Below are 16,537 nucleotides of genomic sequence, written 5' to 3' on the forward strand. Positions count from 1 at the left end.
CATTGTACATAGGATCGAGCTAGAGTTTAGAGATACTAGCTTCTCATAAATTATCTTAATCAGATTTTTTTTTTCTCAATATTCTATAAGTATTGATATATATATATATATATATAACAGGGTGTTTTTTTTTCTCAAATATCGATGTGTTTTTAAATATTTAAATATATATATATATATATATATATATATGTATATTATATACACAGAGGATCATCAAAGTCGCCATTTTTTTTTCTTACGAGCTAAGGAAATCGATGCATTCGAAATAAAACGACGCGTCCGTCCAATCGACACGTTCTTACGAAGCGACATTGCGTGTAATGTACAAAAAGAACTTGACTCCGATTTGCGTCTCTAGGATACTTACATACACGGCGAGTTGCAAGTTTTCATCATATATTTATACATATATATTATGTTATACAATATGTATATATATATATATATATATATATATATATATTATTAAATAAATAATCTTCAAATGCAATAATAAAGTCACGAACTTGTACGTTCGTTATCTTATTTATAATATTTATATTTTGTATATTTATATCTGCCTTTTATATATATATATATATATATATATATATATATAATATATATAATATAAATATATATATATATATAGTCTTATATCTGTGTGTGTATGTGTGTATGTGTAATACATACATATTTAATTTATAGTGTCTTTTTCCGCGTTATTTATAACTACCTCTATAGCGATATATAATTTAAATAGGTGTGCAGAGACTCGCAAACTGGTAACCATTCGTTCGTTTTTCTTAGAGTGGGTTAAACGCGGAGTTCCTTCTCATCGAGCACCTTTCCTCTTTATGCCGCCTCCTGGGTTTCGCATCATGCGAGCGTTCCCCGCGCTTCTTCGAGAGCGAGGATCCTCCCTTCTTCGAAGAAGCCGAAACTCGTCTAGCTTCGCTACATCTCTCGTTGCTTTTATCATTTTCGAGCCGTTTCCAGGCCGTTTTGATCGAGAGATTGTTGAGATCACGCGTCGACCTACCACCTCTCCTAATCCCCGAGAGGTGACCTCGGATATTTCGCGGCGAGAAATCCTTCTGAAGTCGCACCGTATCGAGATCTTGTGCGACTCGGATCATCGGATGTGTCTCTACCTATCTCGAGGTCGCTGAAGAGAAAGATCCCCTCTGGGATCTTCAGTACACCGGATAAGGCGGCCTGTGCGGCCACAACGGTGGGATTGGCGGTAGGCTTCCGTTCCAGGATCAAGTATCCTTGCTACTGAGTGAGGAATCCTCGTCCTTGATCACCGGGTACGGTATGTCCAGCTTGGGACCCTGCTGAACCACCACCACACACTTCCTCATGTGTTTCTCGAGTGTGCTCGGCACCGAGAACGGCATCTCGCAGAAGCGACACTTGTACGTGTCCTTGCCATGTCGGCCGTGGGTCTTCATGTGCCTGGTCAACTTTGAGCTCTGGGCGCACGCGTACGAGCAAAGCTCACATTTGTAGGGTTTCTCGCCCGTGTGCGACCGTCTATGAACCGTCAAGTTGGAGCAGTTCTTGAAGACCTTGCCGCAATACTCGCAAGTGTCGTTTCGGCCGCTCCGTTCCTTCTTCAGCAACGGGCTCGGCAGGCCCTGAAGCGCCAAGCTGGACGTCGTTGCCTTGGACGCTTTACGGAATTCGTTATTCTCCAAGTAGTGCGGACTGGGTAGCCAGAGACCGCCAAAGTCCGGCCCCGAGGATCTCGGAAACCCCTGGCCGGAAAAAATGTTGGGCGTTGTCGACGAGTTGAAATTCGGCGAGAGCGCGCTCTCCTTCTCCTTGTTATTGTTGAGCGAGTTGGCGAGGTTGCAGGGCGAGTCGGTTTTGAGAAAGCCGCTACGATGATTCTCCTGTAGCGCCTGTCGATAAGCCTCCGAGTATTGGGCAATGTTGCTCAGCCCAAACTTCTCCATGAGATCGCCCACTAGACTGGCTGGTTTCTCCACTCGACCTCCGCTCTCCTCGCCACTTTGTCCTTGATTGGTGCTCAGATCCTCGGGTGTGTTCTCTTCCGCATCTTCGCGCTCGGCCTTTTGCTCGCTCTCCTCCATCTCGTCCAGATCCATGTTCTCGTCACAGCTGGATCCATCATCCGGCACCGTTTCGACGCTGCCCTGTGGACTGGCAGCCGAGTTTAGCTGCTCCTGATGCTCCTTCCTCATGTGCTTCCTCAGTTCGGTGAAGCTCGCCAACTCAAGTTCGCACACGTCGCACCTTGTCGATGTGCTCTGACTGTCTTGCGTAGTGTCTTGCTGCTGATACTGCCTCTCCTTGTCTCGATGGCTGCGACGATGGACGATCAGATTGGACTGAAAGCGAAACTTTTTGTCGCAGACCTCGCACGTGTACACCGTTTCCGACGAAGAGTCGGTAATTATTGGCGTCGAGGCCACAGGTGGACTTGTCTTCTCGCTGTCGGTCGAATTGTTGTTGTTGTGATGACCCACCGGACTTTGACTATAACAGGGTGGTGAGTTTTCCTTCTGGTGATTGCTGTGGCTTAGATTCGTAGGATTGGCCGAGGCCGGACTAGGTGGTTCCACCGAGTGAACTTGCGACTGTTGCTGTTGCGATGGTTGTTGCTGCTGCTGCTGCTGCTGCTGCTGCTGAACATTACTGGCAATGGGAACCGATGGTACCGGCGGTACCGGTGGAGGAGGGGGATTCGTCGTGGGATTTCCGCTAGGGGTTGGTGGAGCCGCGCCTAAGGACGGATTAGCGAGGCTCCTTAGGCGCGCTGAGTAAAAATCCAGGTTCGCTTCGAGTGGTGGTGGGTGTGCTTGGCCGGCGAGGCCTCGGCCGTGCGACAATTCGGCCAAATTGGCGAGATTCCGGGCGTTGTTGAGCGAGTCCAACGAACTGCGGACCAGCGGATCGCCCAGATTCAAACCGTCCATACCGCGAAGCGGGTCGCCCAGGTTCTGCAGATTTCTCGTGGCCGTCTGCAGCTCCTGGAGACCTCTGTAACCTGCCAGAGGATTCAACGTGAGGAAGTCGGGCCTGAACATGGGCGGGAAACTTCGCTCCAAATGTTGAGGTAGCCTCAAGAAGCTGTGGAGAGGGTCGCCCACCAGGGACGCTGAGGTTTGAAGCTGCTGCCGGCTACCGCTACTGCCACTTGTGTTCGTGCCACCCGATGAGTTCGCCGCCGAGCTTCCAGTGGACTTGCCGCTCAGGTTCAGGTGATTTGGCGGGCTAAGGTGATGCGCGTGCGTCGGCGTAGGCGTCGGTGGACTCGGCGCCGGAGTGTTGGACGACGAGTTCGTCGACGAGGAGGAGGAGCAGTAGAGACGAGCGCCGTGCATGCTCTGTACGTGCTGAAGAAGCTCCCACGCCGAGCACAGTCGCCGGGAACATTGCGAGCACTGCAGCCATCTTGGCTCTGAAACAGATATATGAACGTTGCGGTGGTTAACAGTCGTTGTTGTCATCGTGGAACTCGGACAATTTTATTTTAACATTGTTCGGGATTTAAATATAGGTCGCTTCGTATTTTATTCTTTCGTATATATTTAAATATTTCATATTTTTCAATATTAAATTTATATAATAAATTATATTTAAATGTTTAATATTTTTCAATATTAAATTTCATCAAATAAAATAATTACTAAAAACACAATATTTTTTAATATTAAATTTAATTACATGTGTTCTTAGTAATTATATTTATAATAAATATAATTATATTTAATAAATTATATTTAAATGTTTAATATTTTTCAATATTAAATTTCATCAAATAAAATAATTACTAAAAACACATAATATTTTTTAATATTAAATTTAATTACATGTGTTCTTAGTAATTATATTTATAATAAATATAATTATATTTAATAAATTATATTTAAATGTTTAATATTTTTCAATATTAAATTTCATCAAATAAAATAATTACTAAAAACACATAATATTTTTTAATATTAAATTTAATTACATGTGTTCTTAGTAATTATATTTATAATAAATATAATTATATTTAATAAATTATATTTAAATGTTTAATATTTTTCAATATTAAATTTCATCAAATAAAATAATTATTAAAAACACATAATATTTTTTAATATTAAATTTAATTACATGTGTTTTTAGTAATTATTTTATTTAATAGTAATTATTATTAATAGTAATTATTTTACTTTTAGTAATTATTTTATTACATGTGTTTTTAGTAATTATTTTATTTTGATCAAAGACGTTACGAAACATCAAAGTTTTATTAGCTATTTCGAAAATTGAACAAACCAGTGGGAGAGGGAAATTACGCCGATAAAATCAGGATATAATTCTCGATGGATTAGATTCGCGAATATAGGATGATTATAAGACCCATATCGCAATAATCTCCAACGATGGAGGATTCGAGGCTTCACGGTGATTTCACGAACATGTGACGGCAGCTCTCGTAAAACAGCACATTGTACGAAACGTGTGTGCGTCCCTCCCGCCTCCCCCGAGCCCCCGCTATCAATTTTCGAACCCACCCTTAATTTCGCGGAATCGAGACGACGGAGATCGGCCCCGGCCGATTGAATTCGGAATTCAAACGGCGCGTCTGTGTCAAATTGCGGTTCGGTCCGACGAGTTGCGGGGGGGCTTAAAAATAATATCCTCGAACGACGAGGGAGGAGGGCGCGGTGGAGGAGGGAAGGGTCGACGGGGGTCGGTTACCACGGCATGCGGCTGAAACTGACCCTTAACGACTTCTCGACCCTCCTACCCCTTATGGCGCGCGCGAAAGAGCTTATGGCGGGAGGGACGGGTTTTGAATTTCAATGTTTTTAATCCGGAATATCAGATTTTCGGCCCATTTTTCACGCCAGCGCGGCCATAGACATCCGCCGCGACGCGGGTTTGGGGCGAATCCGTGGGATTCTATTAATTCGCCCCAACGCGACGAGGACGAGCCGAGACGGTCGGGAGGAGAAGAAGCGACAGACCGAGGATGCAGGCGCCACGTGCTTAAGAACGACCCTCGCCTTGCGAGTAAAAAGCACCGCGAAACATTACCCGGGAAGCATATTCTCTTGGATCGTAACGCCGGACGTTGGGGTCCTCCCCCGAGGAAGGAAAAAACTTAAATTCACGTCTTGAGAAACACTACGGGATTGCCTAAGATTACGATTAATCATTCTTGTGGAAATGTTTTTTTTTTACGACGCGTACTTTTGAATTTATTCGACATTAATATGAGGCAAAAATTTAAATATAATTTTCTAATATTATTCTATCTTATATAAAATATATTTCGTTAATCATAAATATCAATTTCTTTATTAAAAGTTTTTTGTCTAAATAAGATGTATTCTATTCAATATTGTAATTTCCTAAGTACGAGAAATTAATTGAGGTAAATAAATAATTTGCAAATATTGTGATATCGCGTATATTTTCCATTTAATTAATTTAAATGACAGAGATGGAATTTATATCTCAACTGTTGGTGAAATTTAGAAAGAAAGTTTTTCTATGACGCTCATCCTTATTAAAGCTAATGCTAAGTCTAACGTGATACACAAAAGAATCATTTCTTACAAAAATTATTCTAGCTGCAACATTGAAACTAATATTTATCTAATACACTAATTAAAATAAGGCTTGAATTTATTAGAAAAAAAAATTTAGCTAGCTAATAAATTTTTATTGAAATATATAATAATAGAAACTACCTTGGCAAAAAAATGATTGTTGAGATTAGATTGAAACTAATATTTATCTAAAACACTAATTAAAATAAGACTTAAATTTATTAGAAAAAAAAAATTTAGCTAGCTAATAAATTTTTATTGAAATATATAATAATAGAAACTACCTTGGCAAAATGATTGTTGATATTAGATTGAAACTAATATTTATCTAAAACACTAATTAAAATAAGACTTAAATTTATTAGAAAAAAAAAATTTAGTTAGCTAATAAATTTTTATAGAAATATATAATAGTAGAAACTACCTTGGCAAAAAAATAATTGTTGAGATTAGATGTCCACCTATCCATCGGCAAAATATTTTTCTGAATGAAAGACACATTTTAGTGAAAACGAAACTTTTCTCTTTTTATTTCGAAGGGATTTCTTTCTCTTTCAATTTGTCCAAGATCAGACTCGACGAATTTGCAAACGCGAGCAATCCCGCAGAGTCGGCCGAATAAATACGCACATTGTTCGGAAAGAAACTTCTTAGACGAGATAAATACGTGCGCGTTGTAACGAGCAGAGAGGTAGTACTTGCTCTTGTAAGAGATTAAAAAGTTCAGGACTCGCCATTTCCTCCCCATTTACTGTCTCGCGATGGTCTTGGACGACGACAAGTCGGACAAAAGGCTGCAGCAAAATAAAGTGGTCCTAATTAAATGGCCATTCTGGATAGGGAGCGATCTTTGTTTAAATGAAGCTTCGGGATCTTAAAGCCGAACGATTGTCGGATCGAAGCGTGTTTCTCGTTCTACGCTTTGAAACGTAATTTTTTTTAGGTGAGGTGAAAGGAGCTAAGTTTATTCATCGCGTTAAAATATGATTTTATGAATTATATATGAATTTGCATGAACGTCATAAATATTTTCCGCGATTCCACAGCCAATTCCTGGTCTCCTCCAAATACAATCGTAACTTTACATTGCAATGTTGACGTGAAATAACTCAGGACAACTCTCTGAGAGATGGTCCGATGACAGCGCGAGCAGGATGTGAAGACAATGAATCTGAAATAAAATTAGGAACAACTCGACACCGGTGAATGATAGTTTATCTCGCGACAATACACAATAGAACACATTTCGTCGTGTGTAACAAGGTGCTAAGTAGAATAACGAGCCCGATAGTGGGCGAGGGACTTTTCTTTATCGTCTTGCTGACCTTTCACCACGATTACGCCGGCGAGCGTGAAATGAGAGACGATCGTCGCAATTTCATTGACGCGCGCGATTTTTCAGTCGTCGAGAAGAGCGAGGAGAAAGTCGCAGACGAACAGGGAGCAAAGATCGCGAAGGAATACGCGAGAGATCTTCGATGATTTCCTAAAGTGACAAGCTCTCTCGTTCGAAAAAAAGCATGTAATGTATTTAATTATCTCATTTCTCTAATTCTACTTTAGTTTTACTTTTAAAAAATTATTCAGTTAAATCACATCTTTTTTCAAAGAGTCCACAATGAAATTTCAAATCACATTTTTCTTTTCTTTCTTATTTTTTCCAGGCAACAAATATCTTGATAATTTAATTAAAAATAATTTTGAGAAAAAATTTAAAAAATAGTGAAATTTTTATAAAATTATAATATACATTTTTAATTATAATATAAAATTTAATTATAATTTAAAATTATAATATAAAATTTTAATTATAATATAAATTTGTATAAAAATTTGAAGGAGAAAGATTAACAGTTCGAATCAGGCAAAAGTTTCGAAACTTGAATATTTTTTTCGAGTCATCTGCAGCCTGATCCTGATGGGACGAGGATGAGATAGAAATTTGTTCGAGTTTTAGAAATTAAAAAGTGAGAAATAGGATCGTATGAAAGAGAGAGAGAGAGAGAAAGCAAGAAAGTGAGGGTCGAGTCATCTTGAAAATTGACGTCGAGTCACCACTCGCTTCACCAAGCGCGAAAATTCGGCAATTATTGTTTCACGCTTCGGGCATTCGCCGCGCTCCTTTCCCTCGACCTTTCCCCGACCGAGTCTTCTTTTCTTTCCCCGGAAGTCGAAAATATTGCCGACTTCCCCGGGGAGGGAAGATGCGAGAGACAGGGGGAGAGAAGCGGGAGATAAGCAAGTGCTCGGGCATAATAAAGGTGTATCGATTCACGGCCGGGAGCTTTTCATATGCAAACCTCGCGGGTGGCCATCCGTTTGGATTATTTCCTCAGATTTCCCCGGGCTGTGTGTGTCCGCGAGAAATGGCAGGCTGGCTGAGAAAACGCGCGCTATCGTTTACGACGACTCTTTTATCGAATAAATGGAAAGTTCAATATACACAACTGCAATAAATTGCAGCACACTTGCTTTGTTACGAGCTAATGCTGGAAAGAAATTAAGACGATCTCCATTTCTTTTAAATTAAATGTTATGGATTTTCAATAAGATTGATTGCCTTTTGAAATTACATGCGAAAATAAATGATCAACGAGCGAATAAAAATATATAAAGCCACATGCTGTAAAATTTTTTGTCGCAATATCCAACAATGGAGAACGTTTGAAGGATGGCAACAGGATTCGTGGTTGGAAAGGGCAGCGGAATCAAATGAACGGTATGTCTGCGCATGAAATTCAGCCCCACGATAGTGACCGAACGATTTTCTTCAGAAATTACCCGACAAATTGGCCCGCGTAACGTTTACGGGCAAATCGTTTGGAAGGCCATTGTTTAACAACGACTCGAGCCCTGGTCATCCTACGAATACTTCCTTTCAACCCTTTTACGGAAGATTTAACAAGAATCTACTCCTCTTTGATGCACTTCTTTTTTGAAAACTGTTGGTTGTCCAAGTATGTCGAGGCTTTCTATCGAGACATCGAGAGATAATCGATAAATGAATAGATTTTTTATAAAATTTCTTATGATATAAATAAATAGTTTTTCATAAAATAAAAAAGAATTGTTATAACAATAATTAATTAATTATAATTAAACATTGCTTAAATTTACAGGATATTATTTATATGCTTGTTTGAGATTTAAAATTTAATAAAGCTTAAATTAATGAAACAACTGTCATAAATCGCGAATGAGTCTGAAACAAACATGTATTAATATAATAATTGGCAGGAATAAAAATTGTTGCGATATTAATGCTGGAAAAATATTTCAAAGGATGAAAGAAATAACTTAAAATTATTTATAATCGCACATAATCGCAAGAGCATTATACGTGGTTTCATGAACAAATTTTAATCGTGTAAGCGACGTTAACGCGCTCTCGAAAATCTTTTTGGACGGGACACATCTGCCGCCCGGTGACGTCACGATACACCCATACACACAAACACACACAAAGGCCTTTAATCCAGAATGGCGTGTGACAATATTAAAATATCGATTAGCCGACGTATGCGACGTATGCACTTTGTCGTCGATACAAGGGCTGCACTTAAAAGGGACAAACGTGTAGCGGATCATGTCCAGGTGGGTAGTTTGCGGGTGATTTTAATCATTTTACTGGACCCATTAATTAAATAACCAACTGATCAATTTCGCGCAGTAACGGGAAATATTTGGCGCTCGTTCAAACAAATTAATAAATAAACGCGAGGAAATTTATCGAAAGTAATGTAAAAAGTAACGAAAATAATTCTGGAGGTAGATAACTTCGTCGAGCGAGAAAAATTAAAATTAACTTTTTAAATTAATTATCTTTGTCGTAATAATTACTTCACAAAATATAATATATTAATAAAATAATTAAAATAAAATAAAATAATTAAGACGTTAATAAAAGAATTAAAAACTTTGATCTCAATATATTCTTTGCGCAAATACAATGTGATTATTATATCGCATGATGTTACAATCGAATTATATTATGAAAAATTTATATAAAAATATAATAACATAATTAATTTTACATGTATGACACATATGCTATTAATATCTGGTCTACATCGCGTCTGCGAGCGTAGCTAGCAGATCTTTTCCAGTAAATTTTTATTTACGACTCGCTCAACCCACCGCAGAGTGTCGCGGTGGGTCGGACGGCAAAGAGCCGAAGCCGTTAAAATCGAGCGAATATAGCGACCGGGGCGATTTCATTCCCTCTAAACGAATATTGGAATGGTCGCGTAACATACTCCTTGTGGTCACTATAGTTCCGCGAAAAGATTGGTCAGACTGCGCTTCACGGAGCCTTTATGTCCTCCGTTACTCAGTTTGTCCGTCGAAACCGCAAATCTCGCGAATGCACCACCGGTGGGCCGTTAACCCTTTCGAGGGCCCCGAGAGTCTCAATTTATTAAAAGAGTTTATTATCCGAGTTTCTCGTGAGAGTTGGACGCGCAAGGACAATATCCGGCGAGTGCGCATCTTGAGTGAAATTTTCGCGCTGATTTCATAATTTCGAGACATTTCGCAAAATAATTCGCCGAGAGACTGAGAGTCGCGAGAGTTTGATAAGCGAGGGAAACGAGACGCGAAAGCGCGACATTTTCCTGCGAGAAGACTTTCCACGTGAGAGATTCGCCTTTACAGCTACTTCGATTTTCCTTCCTCTAGTGTTACACGACCGAGGAAAGGAGAGGACTCGCCTTACGTAGAGAGGACGTAAGGGAAAAAATTAATCAAAAAGCCACTCGACCTGGTAATTTAAACGCGTCGCGTATATTGAACTTCTGCTTTGTAAGCTTTGATGACGTTCCTGTTTCCCTCTCCCTTTCTCGCGGGGTTCCCTTTATGCGAGGCACGTCAAGTAAGTGCAAAGGAAGCGGAGAACGCAGCTACCTTGTCATTGTCGAGGAAGAAAGAAGGTAAAATATGAACCGGAGCAGTCGAAACGGAAGCAAACCTCTTCGGAGGAGGATCCGCCATCCCGAAGGTTTCCACCGTTGATTTTTATAATGGCGTGCGCCATTCTTCTCGTATTCTGCCTTTCTATCGACAATAAGAGATTCGCGATGTTTGCGCGAGTGAACGATCGGATTTCGCGTTATTCACATTAGACATTTAAATTATCGAAAATAAGAACTCGTACCAAGATACGAGATAAAGCGCGAGCGGGCTCTCTGGTTCCGGTGATATGCAAAATATATGGCCGAAAAAGTTTCCTCGACGTCACTTTTCGCTCGCGCGTTCCGTTCTTGTCGGCTTCCTTCCGCGAGAGAGGAACGAAACGGAAGGAAGAGGAACGAAAAAGCTGCAGGACCCCGAAACCCCGAGCGACAGCCAATTCGCAAGCAATTCTCCGTTCACCTCGGGCGGTCCGGGAAGTCGTCGACTTTGCCGGTGGAGAGGAAGAGAGAGAGAGAGAGAGAGAGAGGGGCCGGGGGAGGCGGATCGGAAAGGAGCCATAAAGCTGCCCGGGGAAAAGACCTCCACCCGCGGACGAGAATTAATATTCCCGGAGAGACAAACGTGACAGATAGATCAAATCTGCATCTCACCGGGAAGCGCTGCTCGGTGTCAATTTCGACGGATTATCGCCCTTCTCCACCCCCGTCCGCGCGCCTTCCTTCGGCCTTCAGCCCTCCTCGGAAACGCACATCGTCCCTCGGTTCTCCAACGCCATTCTCTCACACGCGGTGCTCTCGCGCTTTCTCTACTTCTCCCGTGGATAACCGAATTTTCCTCGCGTCACGGATTTTTCTAAACTTCCATTTGGAGACAGAAATCAAAAATATATCCCGCGTTTTTCTCCTGAAACTGGCTCCACCGATCTTCGAGGACCCGCACTGAGAAAAAAATCTGATTGCATTGATTAGAATTCTGGTAGATTCAACCAGTATGTCTGTTGGAAAATGGACGAACCAGAATTCTTGTAGGAATTACCAGATGAATCTAATTAATTTCTTTCTGTTAAATTTATCAAATTTTCTGGTTAATAATATACTAAATTCATCAGCACCAAGTCGTCTCAAATTTTTTCCATCTAATCTCAAAAGTCTGTTTAATATTCTGAATTCCAACTAGATTATTGGATAAATTCAATCCAGATTATTGAATAATTATTTTAAATTAAGTTTGTTCTATTTATTCTATTGTTCTATTTATTTCTTATTTTAAATTAAGTTTATCAAAATTAAATTGATAAACAGTGATACAAGAAGAGAATGTAGCTCAAATCAGAGAGCAGTCCTCTTCCTGACACTACTGCTCGTAAGAGAAAAAAAAATATACTTTGGATTTAATGTTAATACTAGTTCTTTATATACATTTCATGGCAATATAAAAATATTGAATACGAGTTAAGCTAAGAAGCAAGCAAAGAAATTAATTAACAAGAAATTTGATAGATTCAACCAGAAAATATTAACCAAATTTTTACAGTCAAATCTATTAAACGTTCTAGTTATAAAAAATCAAATCGTATCATGATAACTAGAAATTCTTGTTTGATTTAACCAAAATGCCTTCAATCATATACGTCTTGTTGGTACAATCAAACGATTTTTCTCAGTGTGATGAAAAAATAAGCATCTTGATTTAATTTGATTTAAGAGACAAATTAAATTCATGTAAAATTTGTAAATCAATAAAAAAATTATAGATGGACTGGAAATATCCTGAAGAGCCTTACAATTTCTCTTAATTACAAATAATAAAAAATCAACAACTAGAAATTCTTGTTTGATTTAATCAAAATGCCTTCAATCATATATGTCTTGTTGGTACAATCAAATTTTTCCCAGTGCGGAATTCGACCCATTTCTCGCGTTAATCTATCGCGTGTAGCCGAAAGTAGAAAGGTACATTTCGAATCACACGGAAGAGGGATTCGCTTCTGGCCCGAGCAACGAGGGTTCCAACACATCCTGTCGATTCCACCCCACGTGTGCGTTTCTGATACGCGTCGCTTTACCTGTCCTCATGCGATGCCCGTGCAACTCGCACGCATCGTATGGACACGCTCTCGTGTGGACGGCTCGTGCGGACCACGTGGCCGAACAATAGGACGATTCTAATTGGGCCTTTCGACGTGGCTGTCCGGTAGCAAAAAATTCGACAAAAAAGGCGACAAAAGGGGCTTAACCGGGGAATATCCCCGGCGGGATGAGCACGAGCGAGTGTATTCTTATAGCGTTCGTGGACCAGTTCGGAAAGGGTTAACTCTCTCTCTCTCTCTTTCTCTTTCCTTTTTTATCTCGTCGCCAGAACATGCTGGCGAAAGAGGGTTTGGGGCGAACGCCGCGGAGCGTGATGAAACTTTAAAGAGACACCGGTGTACGAACCATCGTCGATGCGTTGCTCCTCGAAATGGGGTTGCACAAGACCCAAGACGAGGCAATATTCGGAAAAATATTGTATTGCTATTGAAAATTTTCGAAAACTCAAAATCTTATCTTGGTCGTGTCTCGCGAGTGAATTTTTGTAGCAAAAATCTCATCTTATGTATCTTGTGCATTGTCTCAATTTTCTTGACAAATTTATCTAATGGTTAACGGTTTAAAATAATATTTAACATAATCTTTATAATATAATTTAAGATAATATTACATACATATATTTTATTTTCATATAATTAATATAATTGTTTTAAATTTATTAATATAAATATTCTTTATCGAATAAAATATTTTTCGTAAATTTGTATACAAGTTTGTATTTAATATAGTGTGATTTCTCTTTCTCATCTCCCTAGTTTACAAATATACATATTTCAGCTCGTTTTAAATCTCAATAATCTTGACAAGAACAATCTTAACAATCTTGCTATTGTCTTGACAATTAATTAAAAATCGCATCTTGATCTTGTCTCGCGATTCGAGACAAGACAATATCAAGACTAATCTCGGTGTCTCGTGTAACCCTATCTCGAGAGACACGATTATGTTTGTTCGCGATGGCCGCCCTCGTTTCCCGAGATGACGGAAATTTAACTACATCCATGTTTTGGTGTACTATTTTTAGAATAAATTCAGATTATCTGGAAAAGTTTTCGGAATTAGAAAAAGAAAATCTGTGATACTTTTCACTCGTGTAAATAAAAGGACAGCGGATTCACGCACGTATCTAAAAGTTTTATCTATGATTACTTGACATAATTAAATTGACATTAAAAATATACAATTACAGATAGAATTAGTTATACAATTACAAATTACCAATTTTATCATGAGAATAAAACTATTGTTATTTCAGAGATAAAAATCTGTCAGTATTTTTCAATTCCTCATTTTCCGTGAGAATTTTAAGAGATTATTATTCGTAATAAAAATTTCTTCTCAGGGTACATGTCAATATTTTGTTGAAAATAATTCTAAAAAACGAATTTGCGTAGAAAACTGAAAATATGGAAAGTATATCCGCACGAGTAATATAGGTTTCTCTTTAATAAATAACATATACGACGATGAAAATAATTTTAATTACGAAGGAAAATACACATAGAAGAGCCAGGGGTGGTTCTCTCTGTTATCGAGGGCGAAGGCAGAATCCATTCTGCGTTGCAAAGCAGCTTCTTACGTCAATTTGCACAGTTAAGCACTGTATAAGAATCTCAAAGGAGAAGCAGTGAATTAATCGAAAATGCCACCGGTGTGAAATTAGAAACCATGAAATCACGATGGAGTCCCGTTATTTAAAATTATAATAGTAAATATATATCTATACGCATTCTTTTATTTTTCAATATAATAAATATTTTAATATTAAACATATTTTATAATAAATATATATTATAGATAAATATTATAAAATTTAATATTATAATATTATTATAATTTAATATTATAAAATTTAATATTAAAAAATATATATAAGTATTAATTTAATTACAAAAATTTTTATTACAAAATAAATTAATATATCAACGATATATCTTTATTTGATTTAATAAGTCTAAAATTCTCTTTCCCTCTCTATAGCGGTAGTCATTACGCAATAATCCGAGCTTGTAAACCGCGGACCACAAAAAGAGAGTCGAAAGCGATCATCAGCCTCATGATCGAGCCCCGTCTTTCACAAAGAAACCGAACGCAAAGAAGATAACGTAGTATTTTTACATCGGCAACGTGTCGATTGAGGACGCTCGCGCGCGTTAAACCCTTCGACGTATGACAATGTAGTTCCCAACAAAAGGGGGTCAGAGAAACGATGCGAGGGAAGACACGAAAGGAGAGAGAGAGAGAGAGAGAGAGAGAGAGAGAGGAGCGGAAAAGGAGGGGGAGGCAGGTTCACCCCAATCCCCGAGCGGGTGGTTTAAATTCAAAAATCGAATCCACCGATCCATTGTTCGTATTCGCTCGGCCAGGTTCGACATCACATGGCAGAACCCCCTTATAACTGTACTTTAAAACACCCTCTTCCCTTCTCCCCTCCCTCCTCCTCTCGTCCCTTCGGGCAACCGACAATTCGCCAAAACCAGCATGTGATTTCGGATCGGCACAACGGATATCTCGATTCACGCACTCTTATGGCGATGAAAAAAAAAACTCTGACATACTTTTCCGTCGCTCTAGAACGCACCAACAAATTTCTGATCTGTGAACGTGAAACGAAAAGATTTTTATTTGCCAATTAGACTCCTAGAGAGCTTCCAACTCGGCCAATCGATCAATTTCAATATAAAATGCGTTAATATTTATAATTAAAATAACGAGAAATTAAAATGTTAGCTCATTATATTGAACAGTCGAAGAATTAATCAGACTTCTTTCCCTACAAATATATATATATATATATATTTCTTGAAGATGCTATATTATTATGCTTCAGAATTATTTCTCTTCCTGCGAAGAAAGATATATCGCAATACAGTAAATATCTTGAAGTGGAATATATTAAAGTAGCATTTTATGTGAATAAAAGAACGATTGTCTGTTTCTTGCTAAAATATAAGAATAGTTTTTATTTATAGAAACCATTTTTTGAATCCGAGTCGGATTTTCCTTTTCCCTTCAATTCTCCTAGTCAAGACAAGCTGCAATATTTAAATTTGCCATAAATATTAACAAATAAATACACACTTAATTCCATAAATATTCCGCTCATATTCTTCTATCTTTTTTAAAGATTCATATGACTCCAATCACTCGGAGAGGCTCGAAACTAAAGACGCCCTATTTAAATCGTGCGAAGCAAGGGTCAGTCACCGTTCTCAGCTGTAAGAATGCGAGAGGTAATAAATAAACTTACCGGAATTGACTGTGTTCGTGTCGGCGTCCACGGACTCGGTCTTCTGCTTCTTCGGAAGGTCCTCCTTGTCGTCGTCCGGCGCCTCCGTCCGTCTCTTGGGCGTCGAGCTGGCGCTCGCCTTGAGGTCGATCGGGCTTCCGGTATCCGGTCCGGAGCCCTGGGGCGTCGGCGGGCTCTCCAACCGACCGCTCCTCTTGTTGATGGGCGCGGAGATGCTGGGCACCGAGTTCAGCTTCGAGTCCGGGTCGGCGGTCTTCAGGGCGAGGGCGTCCTCCGGATCGGAATCCTCGGGAGCGGCCGTCGCCGGCGGACTGTGGCAGCCCTGAAGGGTGCTGCGACAGTGGTTGACCTTGTGCTCGATGAACCGGACGATCTCGCCGAGGGGGTAGGACGCCCTACAGCCCCCGCATTGGACGGTGTCTGGGGACGCGGTGCCTTGCGAGGTTTCCGCTGAAACAGAGAGCAGCGCGTTGCCTTGGGAGATGCGTCGGATTAACTTTGATCGAGCGCAATCGCTTCGATTAAGCTCGCCACCTTCTCTCATTTATTTTCGACTCGAATTTACTCAGGTTCGATTGTTTCCATGATAACGATATCGTTCATTTTTGGTTGAATGTAATATATTGTGTATAATGTTTGTGTATACACTGGGAAAAATCGTTGGATCGTACCAACGAGACGTATATGATTCAAGGCATTTTGGTTGAATTTCTAGTTGT

At 39.5% G+C, this 16,537-nt stretch overlaps 1 protein-coding gene across 3 annotated transcripts in view; it reads right to left on the bottom strand.

Annotated features, from left to right (window-relative positions):
* Positions 1-967: 967 nt before the first annotated feature.
* LOC105255272 (B-cell lymphoma/leukemia 11A) overlaps positions 968-16,537 on the bottom strand; it is a 48,437-nt gene continuing 32,867 nt past the window's right edge. For all 3 annotated transcript variants that reach the window (XM_025408392.1, XM_011264447.3, XM_025408393.1), the window contains exons 2-3: positions 15,819-16,268; positions 968-3,415 (exon numbers count right to left, since the gene is read on the bottom strand). In XM_025408392.1, coding sequence (XP_025264177.1) covers positions 1,248-3,415; positions 15,819-16,268 — 2,618 coding nt within the window. In that variant the 3' untranslated portion in view covers positions 968-1,247. The remainder of the gene's footprint in view (positions 3,416-15,818; positions 16,269-16,537) is intronic.

Source organism: Camponotus floridanus, unplaced genomic scaffold, assembly GCF_003227725.1.
Source record: "Camponotus floridanus strain SB8 unplaced genomic scaffold, Cflo_v7.5 scaffold208, whole genome shotgun sequence".
Taxonomy (NCBI): Eukaryota; Metazoa; Arthropoda; class Insecta; order Hymenoptera; family Formicidae; genus Camponotus; species Camponotus floridanus.